At 42.6% G+C, this 19,411-nt stretch overlaps 1 protein-coding gene across 1 annotated transcript in view; it reads left to right on the forward strand.

Moving 5' to 3' along the window:
• The first annotated feature begins 690 nt into the window (after positions 1 to 690).
• The window catches only part of UPB1 (beta-ureidopropionase 1), a 51,228-nt gene continuing 32,507 nt past the window's right edge, over positions 691 to 19,411 (forward strand). The window contains exons 1-3 of the mRNA XM_077461544.1: positions 691 to 856; positions 4,338 to 4,509; positions 17,742 to 17,829. Of these exons, the coding sequence (XP_077317670.1) occupies positions 744 to 856; positions 4,338 to 4,509; positions 17,742 to 17,829 (373 nt within the window). The 5' untranslated portion in view covers positions 691 to 743. The remainder of the gene's footprint in view (positions 857 to 4,337; positions 4,510 to 17,741; positions 17,830 to 19,411) is intronic.

A 19,411-nucleotide genomic window follows, 5' to 3' on the forward strand; every position in this document is an offset into this window, starting at 1 on the left:
TCTGAAAACGACTAAATACACAAACAACTAAATAGCCATAACTTCCTTTCCGATCGATTCATACTCTATTTAGATTGGATTCGATCAAGCCAAGTCAGTGGAAAATTATTGCTCGCTTTTCAACAATCGGCAGCACTGCGATACAACACGATCTTATTTCGATCAGTCAGATATGAGATTAGAGAGACAGAGGTGCGTTGGATACTTCTCTTGCTTGTGTGACATATCAGTCAAATGGGTTGTCAGCTACAGGTCAGTTATCCCTATCTGAAGAGATCGATCAGCCATCGAAATGGATCATTTATCGAAGCGTGGATGGCCACCATAAACCTGATTGTATAGTAAATGGTCATCCTGGACGGGGGAAATGTAATGACTTCTAAAGCTGGCCATACACCTATAGATTATCTGCAGATTTTCTATGGTTAGATGGAAAAAGTGGGAGATTCCTCCATCCATACAGTGTAGCGAACATGGAGAAATCTGTTGCACTTTTTCCATCTAAGCACAGAAAATCTGCAGGTATGGCCAGCTTTAGTTTGCAGCCGTTGCATTCTCAGCTCACTGACTTCAGCTCTAACAGGAGAGAAGTTTATTATTATCAGCTCTGATCTCTTCACTAGTGAGCACAGCTGCCAGCCCCCGGCCGGGCACAGACCAATCCAGTGCCGGGATTGGGCAGTAGAGGGGGCTGGTCTCCCCGCCCCTCCTCTACATGTCATGCTCTCTGAGCTGTGGCTGTCATGATCATCACCATGTCAGGCCAGTTGGTGTGTGTGGAGGGGCTCCTAGGGAAACATATCCCGGCTGAGGATCTGAGCGAGGTATGGAGGATCCTGTACGGGAAGGAGCTCAGGTGAGATCATATGATCCCCATACAGGACTCTCTATAGGGATCAGCCTGGTGTCATCTCCTAGTGACAGCTGACATCACATTTCTAAGGTCATCAGCACTAATGTAGTGTGTGTTCTATGAATAAAAACACCTCCTGTATTATCATCAGTATGGTTTGGGAATATGGGAGATATTTGCCCAGAATACTTGGCAGTTAATCAGATTATTTTATACATTGTAGGCAAATAGAGATCAAGTTTAGTTATTACTGCGGAATTTATTAGCACAAAACATTAACAGATCATTTGACCCCATAGAAAAATACTGCTGGCCCCACCGCAGTGACCTCTCTTCCCTTATTACTGTTAAAGGGCTCGCTCGTTCGCATCACAACACATGTGCGCTGCGTTGAATTGCGCTTTTTGTAATGCACTGGCATGCATTTTAACTGCGTTTTTTTTTTTTGCCTTATTTTTCGTTGCAGTGTTTGTGCGCATGTTGCATTTGTGCGGAAAAAAATAGTGCATGCCATACTTTTTTTCTTTGCCTTGATTTTCTTTGCAGTGCGTTACACTTATGTGCACATTTGAACATCTTGCATGTGCGCTGAAAAGGAGTAGTGCATATCGTACTTTTTTAGCGCTGGTATGCACTGCATGCATAGGGAACCATTTATTGTTTTGGTTGGCATGCATTGGGAATGCGTTCACAAATGCACCCCAGTACATTTCTGAATGCATTCCCAATGCATGGCAAACTAAACAATAAATGGTTCCCTATGCATGCAGTGCATACCAGCTGCCAGTGCTAAAAAAGTACGACATGCACTACTCCTTTTCAGCGCAAATGCAGCATGTTCAAATGTGCACATACTGCACAAATCACAACGCACTGCAAAGAAAATCAAGGCAAAGAAAAAAGTACGGCATGCACTACTTTGTATAATATTATTATTATTATTATATAGGATTTTATATAGCGCCAACAGTCTACCCGGGTTGAGGGTAGACAGTACAATACAGTAGGAATCAGAGATGAACCCAAAAGGGAACTTTAGTTCCCAGTAATACTGGCCCACCCCCAACTCCAGTGCTGCCACCCTGTAAAATACAGCACGTGCGCAGCCTTCAGGACCAGGCAGAGACCTGCAGCACATCTATGCACAGAAAACCTGGGACCTCCCATGTCTGTGGTGTCTTCATAAATGCACAAATGTGCCTTAGGTCACCATGGGGAAACTCTGTAGAACATCTGCACACACATGGATCAGGTGGTGCGTGATGGCACCAGGAGAGCAAAAAACAAAAACAAACACTGGGTTCGCACAGTTTCAAATTGGATGCAGTTTCTCCGCATCGAATTCGCAATAGCAGGAGATTTTGAGCGGCTCTCTATGGAGCCGGTTCACATATCTCCTCTGCGGCTCAGGTGCAAATTTGCACAGGAGCCCCGTGCGTCTTTTGGTCCATTTCAGGTCTGAATTTAGCCCAAAATTGGGGCTGAAATGGTGCACAGGAACGCACCGGACCCTTGCTTTGACCTGCATGCGAAGATAGTGTGAACCCAGCCTTACATAAAAATAATAATAATAATAATAATTAAATCTACTTTGAGCAGGGAACTTGCCAGGTGCAAATATTTTTTTTTTTTTTATTGGTTGAAGCCTACGTTGGAGGCGGGTATGAAATCGTGCAAGTATAGCTAAACAATTTCAAACCCACATTTCATTGCGAGTTCAGGGGCCATTTGACAGACATCTGTGCGGGTTCATGCACAGATGTCTATTTAATTCGCCCTCTGGAGTTGCCAAAAATAGTGCAGGAACTACATTTTGGGTTGCTGCACCGATTCAGACGGTACCATTGTTGGCAATAGGCTCTGATTTGGCATGTGATTTGACATGTCAAATCGGCCCTATGTGAACTTAGGTGAAGGTTCACTTTAACATAACTTTTTTTTTAACATGGTCAAAATCAGGAGATGCAGGTTAGCCAATTAATTACTAGGGATCACTGCTATGGATAGAAGCTGTTTGGGAAGGGGGGGGGGGGGGGGCAGCTTTGTAAATTAAAGATTTTCCATACCTCCTAATAATATGTAACAATACACTTTTGTAAAGTGGCTTCAGTTTTGTGACTGTTACAAAGCTGAAAACACTGTAAAAGCTGGTTTACGTTTGCCAAAGCCCTTGAAGTCCCTCACAAAAGTGGGCAGTTGACATATGGCTGGGAGGCAATATATTGCCTCCAGATCGTCTGTTCTGAAGTGATTGTAAAGGCTTACATTTTTTATAAAATAACGATCATGTCATACCTGCTCTGTGCAATGGCATTGCACAGAGCGGCCCATCTTTTTTTCTTGGGTCCCCTGAGAGCAGTGCTGGCTGCAGATGGACACAGTGTTGGTTCGATATAGGACTCTGCTAAGTATATAGCCAGGTATATAATATCGATAGAGAGATATGATACACTTACTGAGACTTTTTTTTTATCCTAAAGTAGAACTATAGGCATAACTTTTTTTCATTTTGGATAGAGTAAAGGAGGGTTATAACCCCCTGTTTGATTTTCTTTTGCCATGGGGGGGGGGGGGGGGTTTCCCTTTCTTTCCTTTCCTATAGCCAAACAGGGAGTGAGGGGAAATCCCTGCAAATTAAGGGAATTCCTTGGGGGACCCCCAGGTCACCAGAACTAGTGTCCCCATTGGAAGATTTCCCCTCTATTACTTTTCTGGGGACAACCCAATATTTGGGATTCTCTTTTACTTTCACTTTTATTGATAATGGTAAACAGGATAAATCGAGAGGGGTAATCTCCTCAACAGGGGAGCTTAAGACCGCTAAGAAAATTGTTCTCAATGCACAGCCTGCAAAGGGGTATTTGTGACTAGTGCAACATTTTACCGCCTATGTATCTGATCTCAGCTCTTCTTGATTGGAACTGTCACAGGGGGTACAAAAACAGTGTCTACAGCAACCTCTGCATCCTTCATGATACAGTGAAGAATTTGTCTTGTCTTCACATACATTCAGATTTTCTGTTTAAATTGACGAAGAGACTGAGCTGTCAGCGTCCCTCCACTGACAGCTGATCACTCATTCCCAGACCCCTCCTTAGCAACCAGCTATATACAGTGTGTTTAACAGTGCGTTTAAAGAGAAAAAATAAAGCGCAAAATGCATGAAAACTGTATGCAAAAATGCATAAAAATCGCTGGTTTAAAAACAAAATTCACTAAAAAATGTGTCTGAAAAACGCATCAAGCACAGCCACATAGATGTGAACCTAGACTAAGATAACTTGGGACCCCCTTCTACTGCCAGGCCCCACAGTAGCTGTGTGGTCTGCTATGGCTATTGTTGCACCAATGCTGATAACGTAGACTTTCTGCTTAGTGATTTTATTAGTGAGCATATAATAATGTGCAGGTCGCAAATCTATACAATATTTGTGGGCTTGATTTAATACTGAAAAGCAGTGACAGTCCCATTGATCTCTCCTAGGAAATTAGATCTTCCCACCTCTGCTGTCAGTGATGCATCAAAGGCGAATTTTGAATTGAAAGGCTATGTCTTTGAAGCTGCCTTAGAACAACTACGAAGGCCTCGAACTGTTCGTGTGGGACTGATCCAGAATAAAATCCAGTTGCCAACTACTAGTCCAGTGGCAGAACAGGTACGTTAATCAAATATATCAGATCAGTAGCTTTCAGTACCAAAATCTTGGCATGGAACTGCTAGGGATTGATGCTGATATCTTCTGGGCTCTAAGGCCGCGTACACACGGGCGGATTGTCTGGCCAACTAAGTTCGTCAGACAATCCGTCCTACTTTTGAATGAACGGACTTGACCACACACGATGAGCAGACAGTCCGCCGAAAGCTTGCGCGATGACGTGTACGGCACGTACGACGGGACTAGAAATTCGACGTCCAATACACTGCAATGCAACCTTCGGCCGTGTAAATCCTTTCTGAGCATGCGCCATACTTAGTCCGTCCAACTTGCCTACTCACGAGCGGACTGTCCGCTGAAACCAAGTTTGGACGGACTGTATTACGGAAATTCCGAAAGACTTATGCCGGCCATACACGGTTCGAATTTCGAAAGAATTTTCTTTCGAAAATCGTATCTAAGAATTTTCGTATGAATTTCGCACCATTAGTGGGCTGCAGCAACAGCCGATTTTCGTGCGGAAATAAAATTTGAGGAATCGGACATGTTGGAAATTTTTAGAAAAACGAACGATTTTCTGATCAATGATGGGAGAATCGTGCGAGAAACGTAAGAAAATGTACGGAGATAAAAGAAAATGTACGGAGATAAAAGAAGATTCCCAGCCAAGAAAATTCTTTTCTGTAGCAACATGAGGTGAAATTGAAGGCTTGGTCGGCCGAATTTCGAAAATCAATGGTGGCATCATCGGATCACAAAAAAAACGAATTTTCTGATTTTGAAAAGAAAATTCGTTCGAAATTCGACCGTGTATGGCCTGCATTAGTCCGCCAGACTGTCCGCTGAAAAAGTCCGCTGAAGCCCACACACGAGCGGATTGTCCGCTGAAACACGTTTCAGCGGACTAAGTTGGCCAGACAATCCGCCCGTGTGTACGCGGCCTAAGACGTTTTCCCTCTCTTCCTGTCCCAAAGACAACATTGTGCCATTACAGGAAATCTGGGAAAGTTCACTTTTTTTTTTTCTCTTTTCACCTCTCTGGAACAGATAGGATGCCTATCACCAGCAATAAGTGCCTACACTATCATGCAGGAAATTATTGTCTGGGCACAGGTTTGCATTCACTGGTAGCTTGCATGTTAATGGGTTAAAGGACATGTGCACTTTAAATGCATGTTTTCTGCAGACCGTCCTCCCATTTGCTTTTATCCTTCCCTTCGCATGTATCCATCAGGACCCCTCTCCACTCGCATGTGACCTTCAGGACTCCCTTCCCTTTGCATGTGTCCCCAGGATCTCCTTTCTTTGCTTGTATCTTTCAGGACTCCCCCTTCCCTTTTTGCATGTGTCCTTCAGGACCCTCCTTTGCTTTGCATGTGTCCTTCAGGATTCTTCTCTTTGCATGTGTCCTCTAGGACCCCTCTTACCTTTGCATGTGTCCTTCAGGAACCCCCTCCTTTTTCTCCCTTCTGACTTGCAGCTCTAGGGTCCTATGTTTAAGACACAGTCAGGACACACTATCTGCATGCAGTTTGCATTTTCCCCCATGTGCTGGCTTGGAATCTCTCTGGTAACGCTGATTTCCTACCACAATCCAAAGACGCACTGGGGGGGTTCATTAGCTCCCATTCACAATTAGTCCCAGTATGATATGCTAATGAGCACACCCAAGGTGGATGCCTCAATAGCAGATAAAAGTGCTTTGAAAACCCAGGGAGCAAGAAATATAAATACATCAGACATGTAGAGAAATGTCACCATTCCAAGCCTATATAAAAATCCTTCATCTCTGAAACTCGAGTGCTGACATAGGTTGCAAATGATCACATTATCACTGTGCGACTTCCTTCTTTTCTGCCAAATAAATATACCAGCATTTACTGCAGGGCTCCAGTGATCTACTGAAATTACTGTGGTCTGTAGCATACATGTGTAGGGAAGCTGGCTGAGCAGGCCACTGTCAAATGGAACCATGTAGTTCAGAGAAGCATTTAAGATTGGCAAAAGTGGGGATGAACTGAAGCTGAAAAGTAAGTGCGCTAATTTCAGGTGTTGGCTGAAATGTTAGGCCTCTTTCATGCAGGCTTTCCGATCAGATCTGCCTATCATTTCTTTTTTCTCAGATGGACCTGACTGGAAGCTCCATGCAGCTCTATGGGCAGGTGGATGTAAATGGACAGTGGGGAAAATAATTATTTACAAAGAAATAAAGGGTTTATAATTTTTATCATAGGTGTATTGGTAAATGATTGACAGAATATCTACCAAAAAAAAAAAAAAAACACATGATATAAATGTTATAAATTGCGTTGCAGTTTAGTGAGTAAAACATGGACTTAGTAACTTAGTGGAGAAACCCTTGTTGGTAAGCACAGATGTAAGACGTTTCTTGTAGTTGGTTACCAGGTTTGTACACATCTCAGGAGGGATTTTGGTCCACTCTTCTTTACAAATCTTCTTAAAATCCCTAAGGTTTCTTGGCTGTCTCTTGGCAACTTGAAGCTTCAACTCCCTCCATAAAATGTTCTATAGGATTAAGGTCTGGAGACTGGCTATGCCACGCCATGACCTTAATGTGCTTCTTCTTGAGTTACTCTTTTGTTGCCTTGGCAGTATGTTTTGGGCCATTGGCATGTTGGAAGACCCATCTGCAGTGTTCTAGCTAAGAGAAGAAGGTTCTTATCCAAGATATTACAATACATGGCCCTGTCCATTGGCCCCTCAATGCGGCAAAGTCGGCCTGTACCTTTTAGCAGAGAAATGGCCCCAAAGCATAATGTTTCCACCTCTGTGCTTGACTGTAGGGATGGTGTTTTTTAAGGTCATAGTCAACATTTTTCTTCCTCCCAAACACAGGTGAGTCGAGGTAATACCAAACAGCTTAATGTTGGTCTCATCTGACCACAACACTTTCTCCCAAACCTTCATTGAATAATTTAGATGTTCATTGGCAAACTTCAGACGGCCTGTACATGTGCCTTCTTGAGGCAGGGGACCTTGCAGGTGCTGCAGGAATTTTAATCATTGGTGGCGTATGGTGTTACCAATGGTTTGTTTGGTGACTGTGGTCCCAACTGCCTTGAGATCTCCTTCTCACCAAGCTTCTTGCTGATGGTCTTGTAGCCCATTCCAGCCTTTTGCAGGTTTACAATCTTGTACCTGACGTCCTTTGACAGCTCTTTGGTCTTGCCCATGATGGTGAGGTTTGAATGGAAGAAAGATTCTGTGGACAGGTGTCTTTTATACACATAACGGGCTGTCATTAGGAGCACCTTCTTAAATTGACAGGCCTAATCTGTGTACAACATGAGCCAGTGTAGCCAGTCTGTGCGAGCCAGAATTGTTGTTTTTGGTAGGGGATCAAATACTTATTTTACACACTGAACTGCAACTCAATTTATAACATTTGTATTGTGCGTTTTTTATTTTTTCTGGATTTTTGGTTTATATTCTATCTCTATCCTTTTAAATACACCTATTAATTGTAAAATTATAGACACTTAATTTTTTTGTCATTGAGCAAACTTACAAAATCTGCAGGGGATCAAATCATTATTTTCCCTACTGTATCTGTTTAAATCCTCCTAGATCCAAGTTGATCCAGGCCTAGAAAAGGCCTACATCCTTTTCTGTTCTTGCCAACCTAAACTTGATGGATCTGAGGTAGCCTGACCCGAGTCGGCTCTCTGAGCAGCCAGATGAAAACTAACATGGATCCATGAGAGACCGCTAGTCAGACACAAACTAGTCAGGTGCGAATGTCACAAAACTGATATCTGTTTCGGTCACCTCTGATTTAGGAGATCTGCTTACCAATCCCCTGACGAATGGAGCTGACAGCCTGTGTGGAAGGACCCTTGGGGTTTTGGTAAGGGAAAAGTGAAGTCTTGGGTTAAAATGTACAATTGGTGATATTTTTGAGGCCTGGGACATTAGTATCTGACTTAATATACATTTCTATATTTCTGGTGTGGAAGGCTCCACACTGAAAACCAACGTAGCAGTCTATATACAGTATGTCGGTATATGAGTCAGTGATGTGCTTATATTATGTGTTGGCCTTTAGCAGGGAGGGGAGTTGGTGCCTGAGGAAAGTCCAATGTTCACAATACTGCCAAGATTACATAAAACAGGAAGAGGTAGAAGAACAGCTCACTGGAACATGGAGTTTATTTTTCAAACCAGAACCCACCCCCACTTTTTTTATTTTTTCTTGTAACATTTCACAACCTAATGGTAACTCCACATAAAGGAGAGTAATACAACTGTAGGACTTCTTGGTAGCATCAAATAAAGTAGATTAATAAAACCCCAAACCCCATGGTAACCCTAAATAAGGGGAAATCAGCAAATGCAAGAATATTTTAGTTCAAGTTGAGTGCAAATGAGAAAATGAAATATAGTAAGCAAGTCCAACTTTGTATAATAACAAGCCAAGAATGGTACGAAAAGTCCCATTGATCATATCTTACAAAATATTGTTTCCAAAATGCAGTTTATTTTGCAATACATCCACCTCTTTTTAACCACATGCATTAAAAATAGATAATATTGAAAGCCTAATCCGATTGCCAAGTTCTTCTTCTTTTGTTTCCACGTATGTACCAATTTTGTTACATATACAGAGCAAGCGACGACTGTTCTCCACTCTGTTAAGTGATCATTTACTTCTTGTTTTCCTCAATTGTACCATGGACTTGTGTTTAAAAGTATCCTGTTGTTCTCTTTGTATTGCTTCCCTTGTGTGAAATACCTGGTGAGCCTGCCAGTCCCCCTGCTTTCCTATTTCAAACTGACCACTCTAGCATAGAAGCTCATCTATCCCAGGGTGGTCCATTTTTTTTTTAGTTGTGCTGAGAACACAGCCTGTTTGTCTTCAAATGGCCAAGATTTGTGCTGACATAGTTACATAGTTAGTAAGGTTGAATAAAGACACCAGTCCATATAGTTCAACCACAATTTTCTCGCTATTTATTTAAGGTACCCGTATAGCGTTGTCAATTTACACAGCGCTCCACACTTACATCGCACAATCGTATCGATCCCTACCCTCAAGGAGCTCACATTCATATACTATGCCCAATTTTGGATAGAAGCCAATTAACCTACCAGCGTGTCTTTGGAGTGTGGAAGGAAACCGGAGTACTGGAGGAAAACCGCACAGGGAGAACATGCAAACTCCAGGCAGGTAGTGCTGTGGTTGGGATTCGAACCAGTAACCCTTTTTACTGCTAGGTGAGAGTGCTAACCACTACACCACTGTACCTGACGCATTCCCCTGCACAGCCATTTGCTGGGAAGATCAGTGTCCTGCTGTTTTTCTGCCTCCTGCTTCTAAATTGAATTGGTTGTTTTAACAGGTAAGTGTTCACATATAATTTAACATCATGAACCATCCTATGAAACCAATATAAAATGTATATAACTAGTTATTTTGTGCAAGCCATATGATAAGCAAGGAGTAGCAATCCAGCTACCTGCAATAAAGAAATCAGTAATGATAGAACGTGTCCCATGAATGCATTACTTCCGTTGTTGTCCAGTGGAGTATATCCAAGATCAAGTTCTGTATATATGGCAGTCACAGCTGCATTTATATGTACACAAATTTTTTCAAGTGCATGATACCAAAAAACTGTTGCAATGGCAAACCATTTAGTTTAAATGTATGCAGAAACAGATCAGGCATACATCCCCCGTATGTGGATGTAAAGAGCTCAAAGTTGGTACCAAGGGGAAATGCGCCTTTCATTCAGGACCCATCCCTGGAGTTCTATACACTAGGGTTATATACTGTTATACCTCATGGCATTTTTGAACCAGCCTTTAATAATACTTCAATACCAGACCAGTTTTCAGTGCTGTCATATTTATTTTTCCTTGAATTCTCCATTTGTTTTAAACAAGGTATATAATATACACAACAGTTATAACCGTAACCACAAGTACAACACACAAAACGGTAGATAACTACTGGTTCAATACTAAAAATGATGTTATAAACCTCCATCTCCAAAAAAAAAATCACATCAGTATGGAATATGCAACAAAGTATTTTTGATGACAATAACCAGTCCCCAGAAGTTACAATAGATTTATGCAGGATAATGGCCGGCATCATTTTAAAAGAGTATGGTTCTCCATCTCTAAAGACACCCGCCAGAGGGTACTAAGGCACATAAAATGTACACTATCCACAATCAGACACCGTGGGCATATCATTAACTCAACTTCCCCAAACCTTATCAAACTTGTCTGACACACCTCTACTGACATAACAAAACTTTACCCTTCTAGAAGGTTACTTAATTAAGGCCTTCCAGGTAGGTATTAACCATGATTTTTCTGGCATAATACAATGGCAAGGAAAGTAAGGTCACTTTCTTGGGGGGCTAAGGCATCCACCAGGTCCAATAAACAAATTGCAAGTGCTGTCATAGTTTGACAGTTACTCGCTCATGCAACACGTAAGCCAATGAATTGTATATGAATTTTATATCCTTTTCTGAGAGAGATAGAGCTTTCTTTTGTCAGTATTTAGGCCTCTTGCACACAATACTCCTGTTTGAGCATTTACTTTTTCAGATGATTTATTTTTTTAAATTTATTTTCGCGCATATGCTTTCGCAACATATGCGCAGAAACATACTCTTGCATTTACAAGGTCGGTGGACAAATCTGCGTGGACTTGCACGCAAACGTACGCACGAATGCACGCATTACTGACCAGAAATGCTGATTTTTTTTTATTTATTTTGTACTGAATTTTACACGGCACTTGTTTACATGCCTGTGTGCATAGGCACATTACAATTAATGGGCTGTATTTTAGCTCCATAAACAAATACCGTATATACTCGAGTATAAGCCGAGATTTTCAGCCCCTTTTTTTAGGCTGAAAGTGCCCCTCTCGGCTTATACTCGAGTCACCGCCGTCTGCCTACCCGATCAGCGTGTCGTGCAGACAGACGGCGGCCATTCCACTATTCAAAAGCCGCGCCTCCCTGTCTGTGATAGGCGGAACACTCAATTTCCCAGCAGTCAGTGGTCCGCCTATCACGGACATCCGCTCATCCTCATACTACGGACGAGGATGAGAGGATGTCCGTGATAGGCGGAACACTGACTGCTGGGAAATTGAGTGTTCCGCCTATCACAGACGGAGGCGCGGCTTTTGAACAGTGGAATGGCCGCCGTCTGTCACAGACGAGGAGGAGAGGTGCGGCGATCCTGGCATGGCCGCCGTATGTTTTTACATGCAGATCGCTGCAGAAGGACACAGGCTGCAGAAGGACAAAGAGGCTGCAGATTGGCACACGGAGGCATGCACAGGACACAGGTAGGCTGCAATGGACACAGGGATGGACAGGCATGTCTCACCCTCGGCTTATACACGAGTCAATAAGTTTTCCCATTTTTTTTTGTGGTAAATTAGGGGCCTCGGCTTATATTCGGATCGACCTATACTCGAGTATATACGGTAAGCTTTACTGAGCATTTTCAAGCTGCTGTGTGCAGGAGGCCTTTAAGTGGTTGTAAACCTGAAAAAATGAATTAAGCCTTCTACCTAGTACAGTAAAGGATGTCAAGTCATCTGTGCCCAGTCTTGCCACAAACAGTTAATCCAGCGCTGAGCAATTCTCTCCGCTTTCTTGCAGAGTTAAAAGCTGATACATGAGAAAAATTTGCGTTGCCACACTCTCGCTGCTGCGACTAATATCTGATGTATTTCTCTCATGAACGAGCACGAGAGCAGGGGGAGTGTGTCCAGGATTCCAGCAGCATATCACCTCCTCCTACACACAGGCGCCGGGTAGCTTTGTAATGAACACATTGACAGGGACGTGTGCTCTGCGTGCAACATGTGTACACATGGGGTGGGGGACGACTGCTGTGCGTGCACCTTCCTATGTCTGTGCATGAGGCTGAGCCGGTAGGAGTGTAGAAAAGTGGAGGGGAGTCCTGTGATGTCACGCCTCCGCTTCAGCATTGAGACACGCCCACCCATATCCAATGTTTACAGGGCTCATACAGGTGCGGGGAACAAGAACGGAAATGTAAAAAAACATAGATTCAATTATAGATGTGGGTACATTACTATGGTGCCTTTTATATTCGATGCCCTGCAGATTTACAACCACTTTAAAGCCTAAGCTTACCTATAAAATAAATGCAAAATACAAATCAGCACAAGGGACATTACTTACCTTCTGTATGATGTGCTTCTCCTTCTTCCGGTTCATCCAGGGTTACTCAGAATTGTCGCAGGCTCTGACTTCCTTTCCCACCCAGCTCCTCTATTCATAGGTGCCGTTTACTACAGGTGTTTTTTTTTTTGTCTGTTTTTTATAAAACGTAATCTGTGAATGGAGGAGGGGGTGATTGAAAGGTCCACCCCCTCCATTCATAGATCACATTTTATACATAAAAGCTGTAGTACAGCTTCTTTGAATGGAGCAGCTTGGTGGAAACGATGAGCATAGTCGAGCACTCTTGATGGGAGCCCTTGACGGTTCCTCAGGTCTATTAACCCTACTGCATCTGAGGGGTGTGTGTGTCTGTGGATTGGAGCAGGAAGATTACTATTGGCTAGAAAACGGAAGTGCAAAGGACACATCACTCTGAAAGTAAGTAATGTGCTTTATGCTGTGTTTGTTTGTTTTTTTTTTGTTTTTTTTGTGGGTAAACTTGAGCTTTACTACTCATTAAAATATGAAAATAAAAAAATGCTTTCTGTTATAAAATATCAAATATGATAGAAAGGGGCTCTTAGTGGATCAAAGGACTTTTGTGCGGTGGTCTCATCCCTAATGAACATTAAAAAAGAAAATCCCCCTGTAAGAGTGGGATTATAAATGACCACCAACACCACACAACAATTCAAAACATAAAAAATGCTTTATTGACAATTACAGGACAAAAACAGACTTGAACCAGAAGGACCCCTAGACTGACGGTGTCCCTGTGGTATATCTACAAATGTGTATATACATGATTACATAAAATAAGCCAACCGATGAGTGTTGAACATACTCTTAATTTATAAACCCACACTCGACGCGTTTCTAGTTGCTGGTATCAGATGGCAGGTTGATATTTCTGAAATAATTCATCAATAATTGATGCGGTAAGAAAATTGCATGGGATGCCTGTTGCTAGTATGCGTAGCTCTGTTCCAAGCTAGTTTCTGGCCACGGCTGATTCCCTTAGGTCCACCCTTCCTACGCTACACCCTAACGCCCTGCATGTGGGAACACTGCTCTACCCGTTAGCAAATCCATGAGCTTTATTTCTTAGCCCTTTGTCGGGTTCACGCTGCGGGAAAGGTCCCTTTGAAAACTCTGAGCCCAATGAGGCTACCAGCTATTTGAAGCAAGGTTTGTTACTATATGACAACAGAGATAGCTACAGATTTGTAGAAAGCCTTTCTCCCCCTACAGACAAGAGTAGGAAGGGTGGAGCTAAGGGAAGCAGCCGTGGCCAGACACTAGCTTGGAACAGAGCTACGCATACTAGCAACAGGCATCCCATGCAATGTTCCTACCGCATCAATTATTGATGAATTATTTCAGAAATATCAACCTGCCATCTAATTATTGCTCTTCAACCCTGATAAAAGTTCTGTGATACCAGCAACTAGAAACGCGTCGGTGTGGGTTTATAAGTTAAGAGTATGTTCAACACTCATTGGTTGGCTTATTTTATGTAATCATGTATATACACATTTGTAGATAAACCACAGGGATACCGTCAGTCTAGGGGTCCCTCTGGTTCAAGTCTGTTTTTGTCCTGTAATGCCAATAAAGCATTTTTTATGTTTTGAATTGTTGTGCGGTGTTGGTGGTCATTTATAACCCCACTCTTACAGGGGGATTTTCTTTTTTTAATAAAATATCAAATAGACCACAGTATAAACCCCCCCAAATTACACTTTTTTTTTTTTTACCTGAATCAAATTTTTTGGACATGAAGACATTTGCTGGTGTATGTGTGGTTAAAAGTCACTTGGTAATGGTGGACTGGATACATTATTGCATAGATCATACGCAGAGATAGGGTTAATCCACCAGTCACATACAAAGACAGGCTGGAGATCAGATGTTTAGAAATGGGGGGGGGGGGGGGGTAAAAAAAAAAGCTTGGTCAGTGAACGTGAATGAATCCTGCTGCTGATCTATTCATTAATTTTGCATTCATTATTACAATTTCCTCCCCTTCCCCTCTTGTAAAAGGAAGGGGAGGGATTAACAGTGTAAACCGTGTCTGTGAACAGACCTGTCTAATAGAATCTGGGTTCACAACTATTAATGGGCGCAACAACCACCCATGGGTAACGGGGGCCCAGTAACCAGTCCAGGAGCTGAATCCAGCAGCTGTTTTTCCGATCCTGCTACAGAGTGCTTGATGGAACAATATAACTGTATCGCCACCCCCGTATGTGCTGCTCGAAGATGACTGTCCCCAAAGGTTGCCCTGTCTTTGCAAGCCCCCTGACACTCTGGGTTTGGACATAATTCACAAAAGAACACAATTGCGAAGACACCAGACTGTAGCAACACAAATGAGTATTTACTAAACAGTATGTAATAAAATTAATATATATTGATACATACACTATATTACCAAAAGTATTGGGATGTAGACCTTTACAAGCACATGAACTTTAATGGGATGCCAGTCTTAGTCCGTGGTGTTCAATATTTAGTCGGCCCACCCTTTGCAGCTATAACAGCTTCAACTCTTCTGGGAAGGCTGTCCACAAGGTTTAGGAGCATGTCTATAGGAATGATTGACCATTCTTACAGAAGCACATTTGTGAGGTCAAGCACTGATGTTAAATGAGAAGGCCATAGGTCCATAAGGACATGGATGAGCAAGTTTGGGGTGTTGGAACTTGACTGGCCTGCACCGAGTCCTGGCCTCAACCCGATAGCACGCCTTTTGGAATGAATTCGAGTAGAAACTGCAAGCCAGGCCTTCTCATCTGTCTTCAACTGTATATAAGACTGTATTCTTGTTCTAATAAACCGTCCATGTTCAGCAACCAAACAAGTATTGTCTTGTTTGGGGTTGTTAGCGGTTGGAATATCTATCTATTCAGACTGGGAGGAAGTGGTATATGACAAAAGCACTCCAGCGGAGTGTGGGATGCTCCGTTACAGTATTGTTTGTAGAATTTTTAGGAAAATAATTAATTTTAATCCATTTTGGAATGAGGCTATAACGTAACAAAATGTGGAAAAAGTTAAGTGCTGTCAATTCTTTCCGGATACAATATATATCTATATCTCTCACAAAAGTGAGTGCACCCCTCACATTTTGTAAATGTTTTATTGTATCTTTTCATGTGACAACACTGAAGAAATGAAACTTTGCTGCAATGTAAAGTAGTGAGTGTACAGCTTGTATAACAATGTAAATTTGCTGTCCCCTCAAAATAACTCAACACACAGCCATTAATGTCTAAACCGCTGGCAAACAAAAGTTAGTACACCCCTAAGTGAAAATGTCCAAATTGGGCCCAGAGTGTCAATATTTTGTGTGGTTCTCTTGGGTATGGAGTTCAGCAGAGCTTCACAGGTTGCCACTGGAGTCCTCTTCCACTCCATGGCCAGTCCATCACCGTTACCCTCAGCTTCTTTAGCAAGGCAGTGGTCATCTTGGAGGTGTGTTTGGACTGTTGGAATACTGCCCTGCAGCCCAGTCTCCGAAGTGAGGGGATCATGCTCTGCTTCAGTATGTCATAGTATCTTTATAAGGCTTTCTTCTGGGACAACAGCCAAGCAGACCAATTTAATGCAGGGTGTGGCGTATGGTCTGAGCACTGACAGGATGACACTGCCCCCCCCCCCACCCCACCCCTTCCACCTCTGCAGCAATGCTGGCAACACTCATATGTCTAATTCCCAAAGACAACCTCTGGATATTATGCTGAGCACGTGCACTCAACTTCTTTGGTCGACCATTGCAAGTCCTGTTCTGAGTAGAACCTGTCCTGTTAAACCGCTGTATGGTCTTGGCCACCATGCTGCAGCTCAGTTTCAGGGTCTTGGCAATCTTCTTTATAGCCTAGGCCATCTTTATGTAGAGCAACAGTTTTTTTTTTTCTTCAAATCCTCAGAATTCTTTGCCACGAGGTGCCATGTTGAACTTCCAGTGACCAGTATGAGAGAGTGAGAGTGATGACACCAAATTTAACACACCTGCTCCCCATTCACACCTGAGACCTTGTTACACTAATGAGTCACATAACATCGGGGAGGGAAAATGGCTAATTGGGCCCAATTTGGACATTGTCATTTAGTGGTGTACTCACTTTTGATGCCAGCGGTTTAGACATTAATGGCTGTGTGTTGTTGTTGTTGTGAGGTGTCAGCAAATCTACACTATTATACAAGCTGTAGTGTACACTCACTACTTTACATTTGTAGCAAAGTGTCATTTCTTCAGTGTTGCCACATGAAAAGATATAATAAATCTTTACAAAAATGTGTGGTGTGTAATCTCTATTGTGAGATGCTCTATATGCGTTATACTGTCAAATTTCTAAAACAAGCCATCACTATAAACCTTGGAGCAATATATCCTCAAAGTTAACGAAAATGTCTTTTGTTGTATGCAATGCTTTAGCACCTATACCCTGAGTGTCGGTTCACACTGAGGCAGCATGACTTGCAGCGCGACTGCCTCAGGCGACCTGGACGCGACAGCTGCGGCGACTTGCAAAACGACTTCTCTATAGAAGTCAATGCAAGTCGCCCCCAAAGTTGTACAGGAACCTTTTTCTAAGTCGGAGCGACTTATGTCGCCCCGATTAAAACGGTTCCATTGTACAGAACGGGACGCAAGTCTGCCAAGTCATCCCAGTGTGAACCGGCACTGAGAGCAGAATTCTGTTACTGTATGTCAGTGTCAACGAAAATATATTTAGAAAGAGAAAGCATTGATGCCTTTCAGTGCTGTATGCAACATTGGTAATGCGTGTCATAGCCTGATGGGCTCTGTGTACACACCAGGCCTAGATATGTGAATATGCCATACCTGCTAACTATACATTTGTAATACACAAAGTGATCTGAAATTTTACAGCTTAAAACATTTTGTGGGGAATGGAAAGCTGGGAATGCATTGCCAAGGTTGGATACATGACTGAATTCCAGGCATGGCAATGCTGCCAAAGAGACATTGGGTGGAAGCCATCTACCTCACTCCTGTTTTATTTGTTCTAACAGGTTAATGCCCTTCACAGACGTATCGCAGAGATTGTGGATGTAGCGGCTTTGTGTGATGTGAACATTATCTGTTTCCAGGAAGCATGGAGTGAGTCTAACCATAATGTACAGAACCAGCAGCTAAAGTATACCTGACACAAATGTATGCAATTTTTAAGATGTATATGATGAAGAATCCATAGAATCAGAGACACATCGCCGCTTGAAGTGGTATGCAAATTACCACATTTCTTGAATTAGACAATCTTGCCTCCACTATTAAGCTGGCCATACATTCAGCTAGGACTGGATTTTCGCTGAATGTATGGGCAGGCTGGCTGTACAGCTACCAATCCACTTCTGTACAACCAGCCTGTCCATTTTTTCCGAAAGGATCAGTGATGCTGGCAGCACTGGTCCGTGTATTCTGATGACAGAAAAATCTCCGCACTGTCAGATAAAATAGCACAGTTGCAATTCCTCCATCCACATTGAGTGTTTGGATAGGGGATTCAGGTAATTTTCTTTCCCTTCAACCTTCTGATTGAATGAAATAAAATGACTATTGAATGGGCTGCCTTAGCTTCCCAAGTTTCCCTTTTGAGCCCACTCCCACATTAAAGAAGTATCAGGAATGTCAGAAGCATGAAGGGGGGGATAAGCTAGACTTTTAGGTAGGAGCCAAGATTTTCTTGTATAGCTAGACCTACTAACATACAGTTATAACTTGAAGCAACCTAATGTAGCTCATGTAGATTCTCATCTTTCAGAATTTTTGAACTACCCAGTTACCTCCATATGTTTTAAAATGGAGTAGTTGACTTGTATTTGTGGAATTCCAGTTATAAAAAGCCTTTTAGAAAATGCACAGGCAGCCAGTGCATCTGTGAATGGCTGTGATTAGTCATCATTGGATTACAGACACAATGTACAGATCTGATCCAAGCAGCTCTGTACCTTGTGAGAGCTGCAGGGCTTTTTTTCCAGCTGGAACTTGGTGCAACTCAGTTCCGCCACCTCTGGATCAGGCCCTCTGCTCCCTGCTGACCACTATTACTTGAAAACACAAAAGTCCAGCTTCTATGCTTACAAGTGACATGCAGAGATCAGAGCTGAAGAGGGGTAAATGTGAGATTTGGATGGGGGATGTAGAGGTAAGCATCTGTGGAAAAAGGCCAAATTCTGCACTCTGTGTGTAGCGCAACCCTGAAATCTGCATTATTTACATAGTACACTCTGAACTCTGCAGTCTGTGTGTAACCCCCTCCCTGAACTCTGCATTCTGTACATAATGCACTCATGGTATTTAATGACCGTGTTAAGACCCTCCTACGGTTAGTAAAGTTTGACCACACCCACTTTTTTATGCAGCTTGGAGGGGGTGTGTAAGGGATTAGGGCGGGGTCGTGATTGAGTTCCTGTACCTATTTTCTGAGGAAAAAAAGCCCTGGATAGCTGTAATGACCAAATACAGTCATCACAGATGTAAACACTCCCCTTATTCCAAAAATGGAGGAAGTGAGAATTTATCAATGAAGGGATCATAGGCATCATCAGATTCATGGGCAAGAGTTTTAACGAATTGTGAAGTTTGTGGGGTTTTTTTTTTTTTTTTTTTATAATTATTTTTTTTCCCCTTCTTTGCCCTCTCCTGTGCATCTCCACTTCATCTGGTCACTCTGTCAGTGGTT

The sequence above is a fragment of the Lithobates pipiens genome, unplaced genomic scaffold (assembly GCF_037356315.1).
Source record: "Lithobates pipiens isolate NorthernLeopardFrog02 unplaced genomic scaffold, aLitPip1_a1.2 Scaffold_3, whole genome shotgun sequence".
NCBI lineage: Eukaryota > Metazoa > Chordata > Amphibia > Anura > Ranidae > Lithobates > Lithobates pipiens.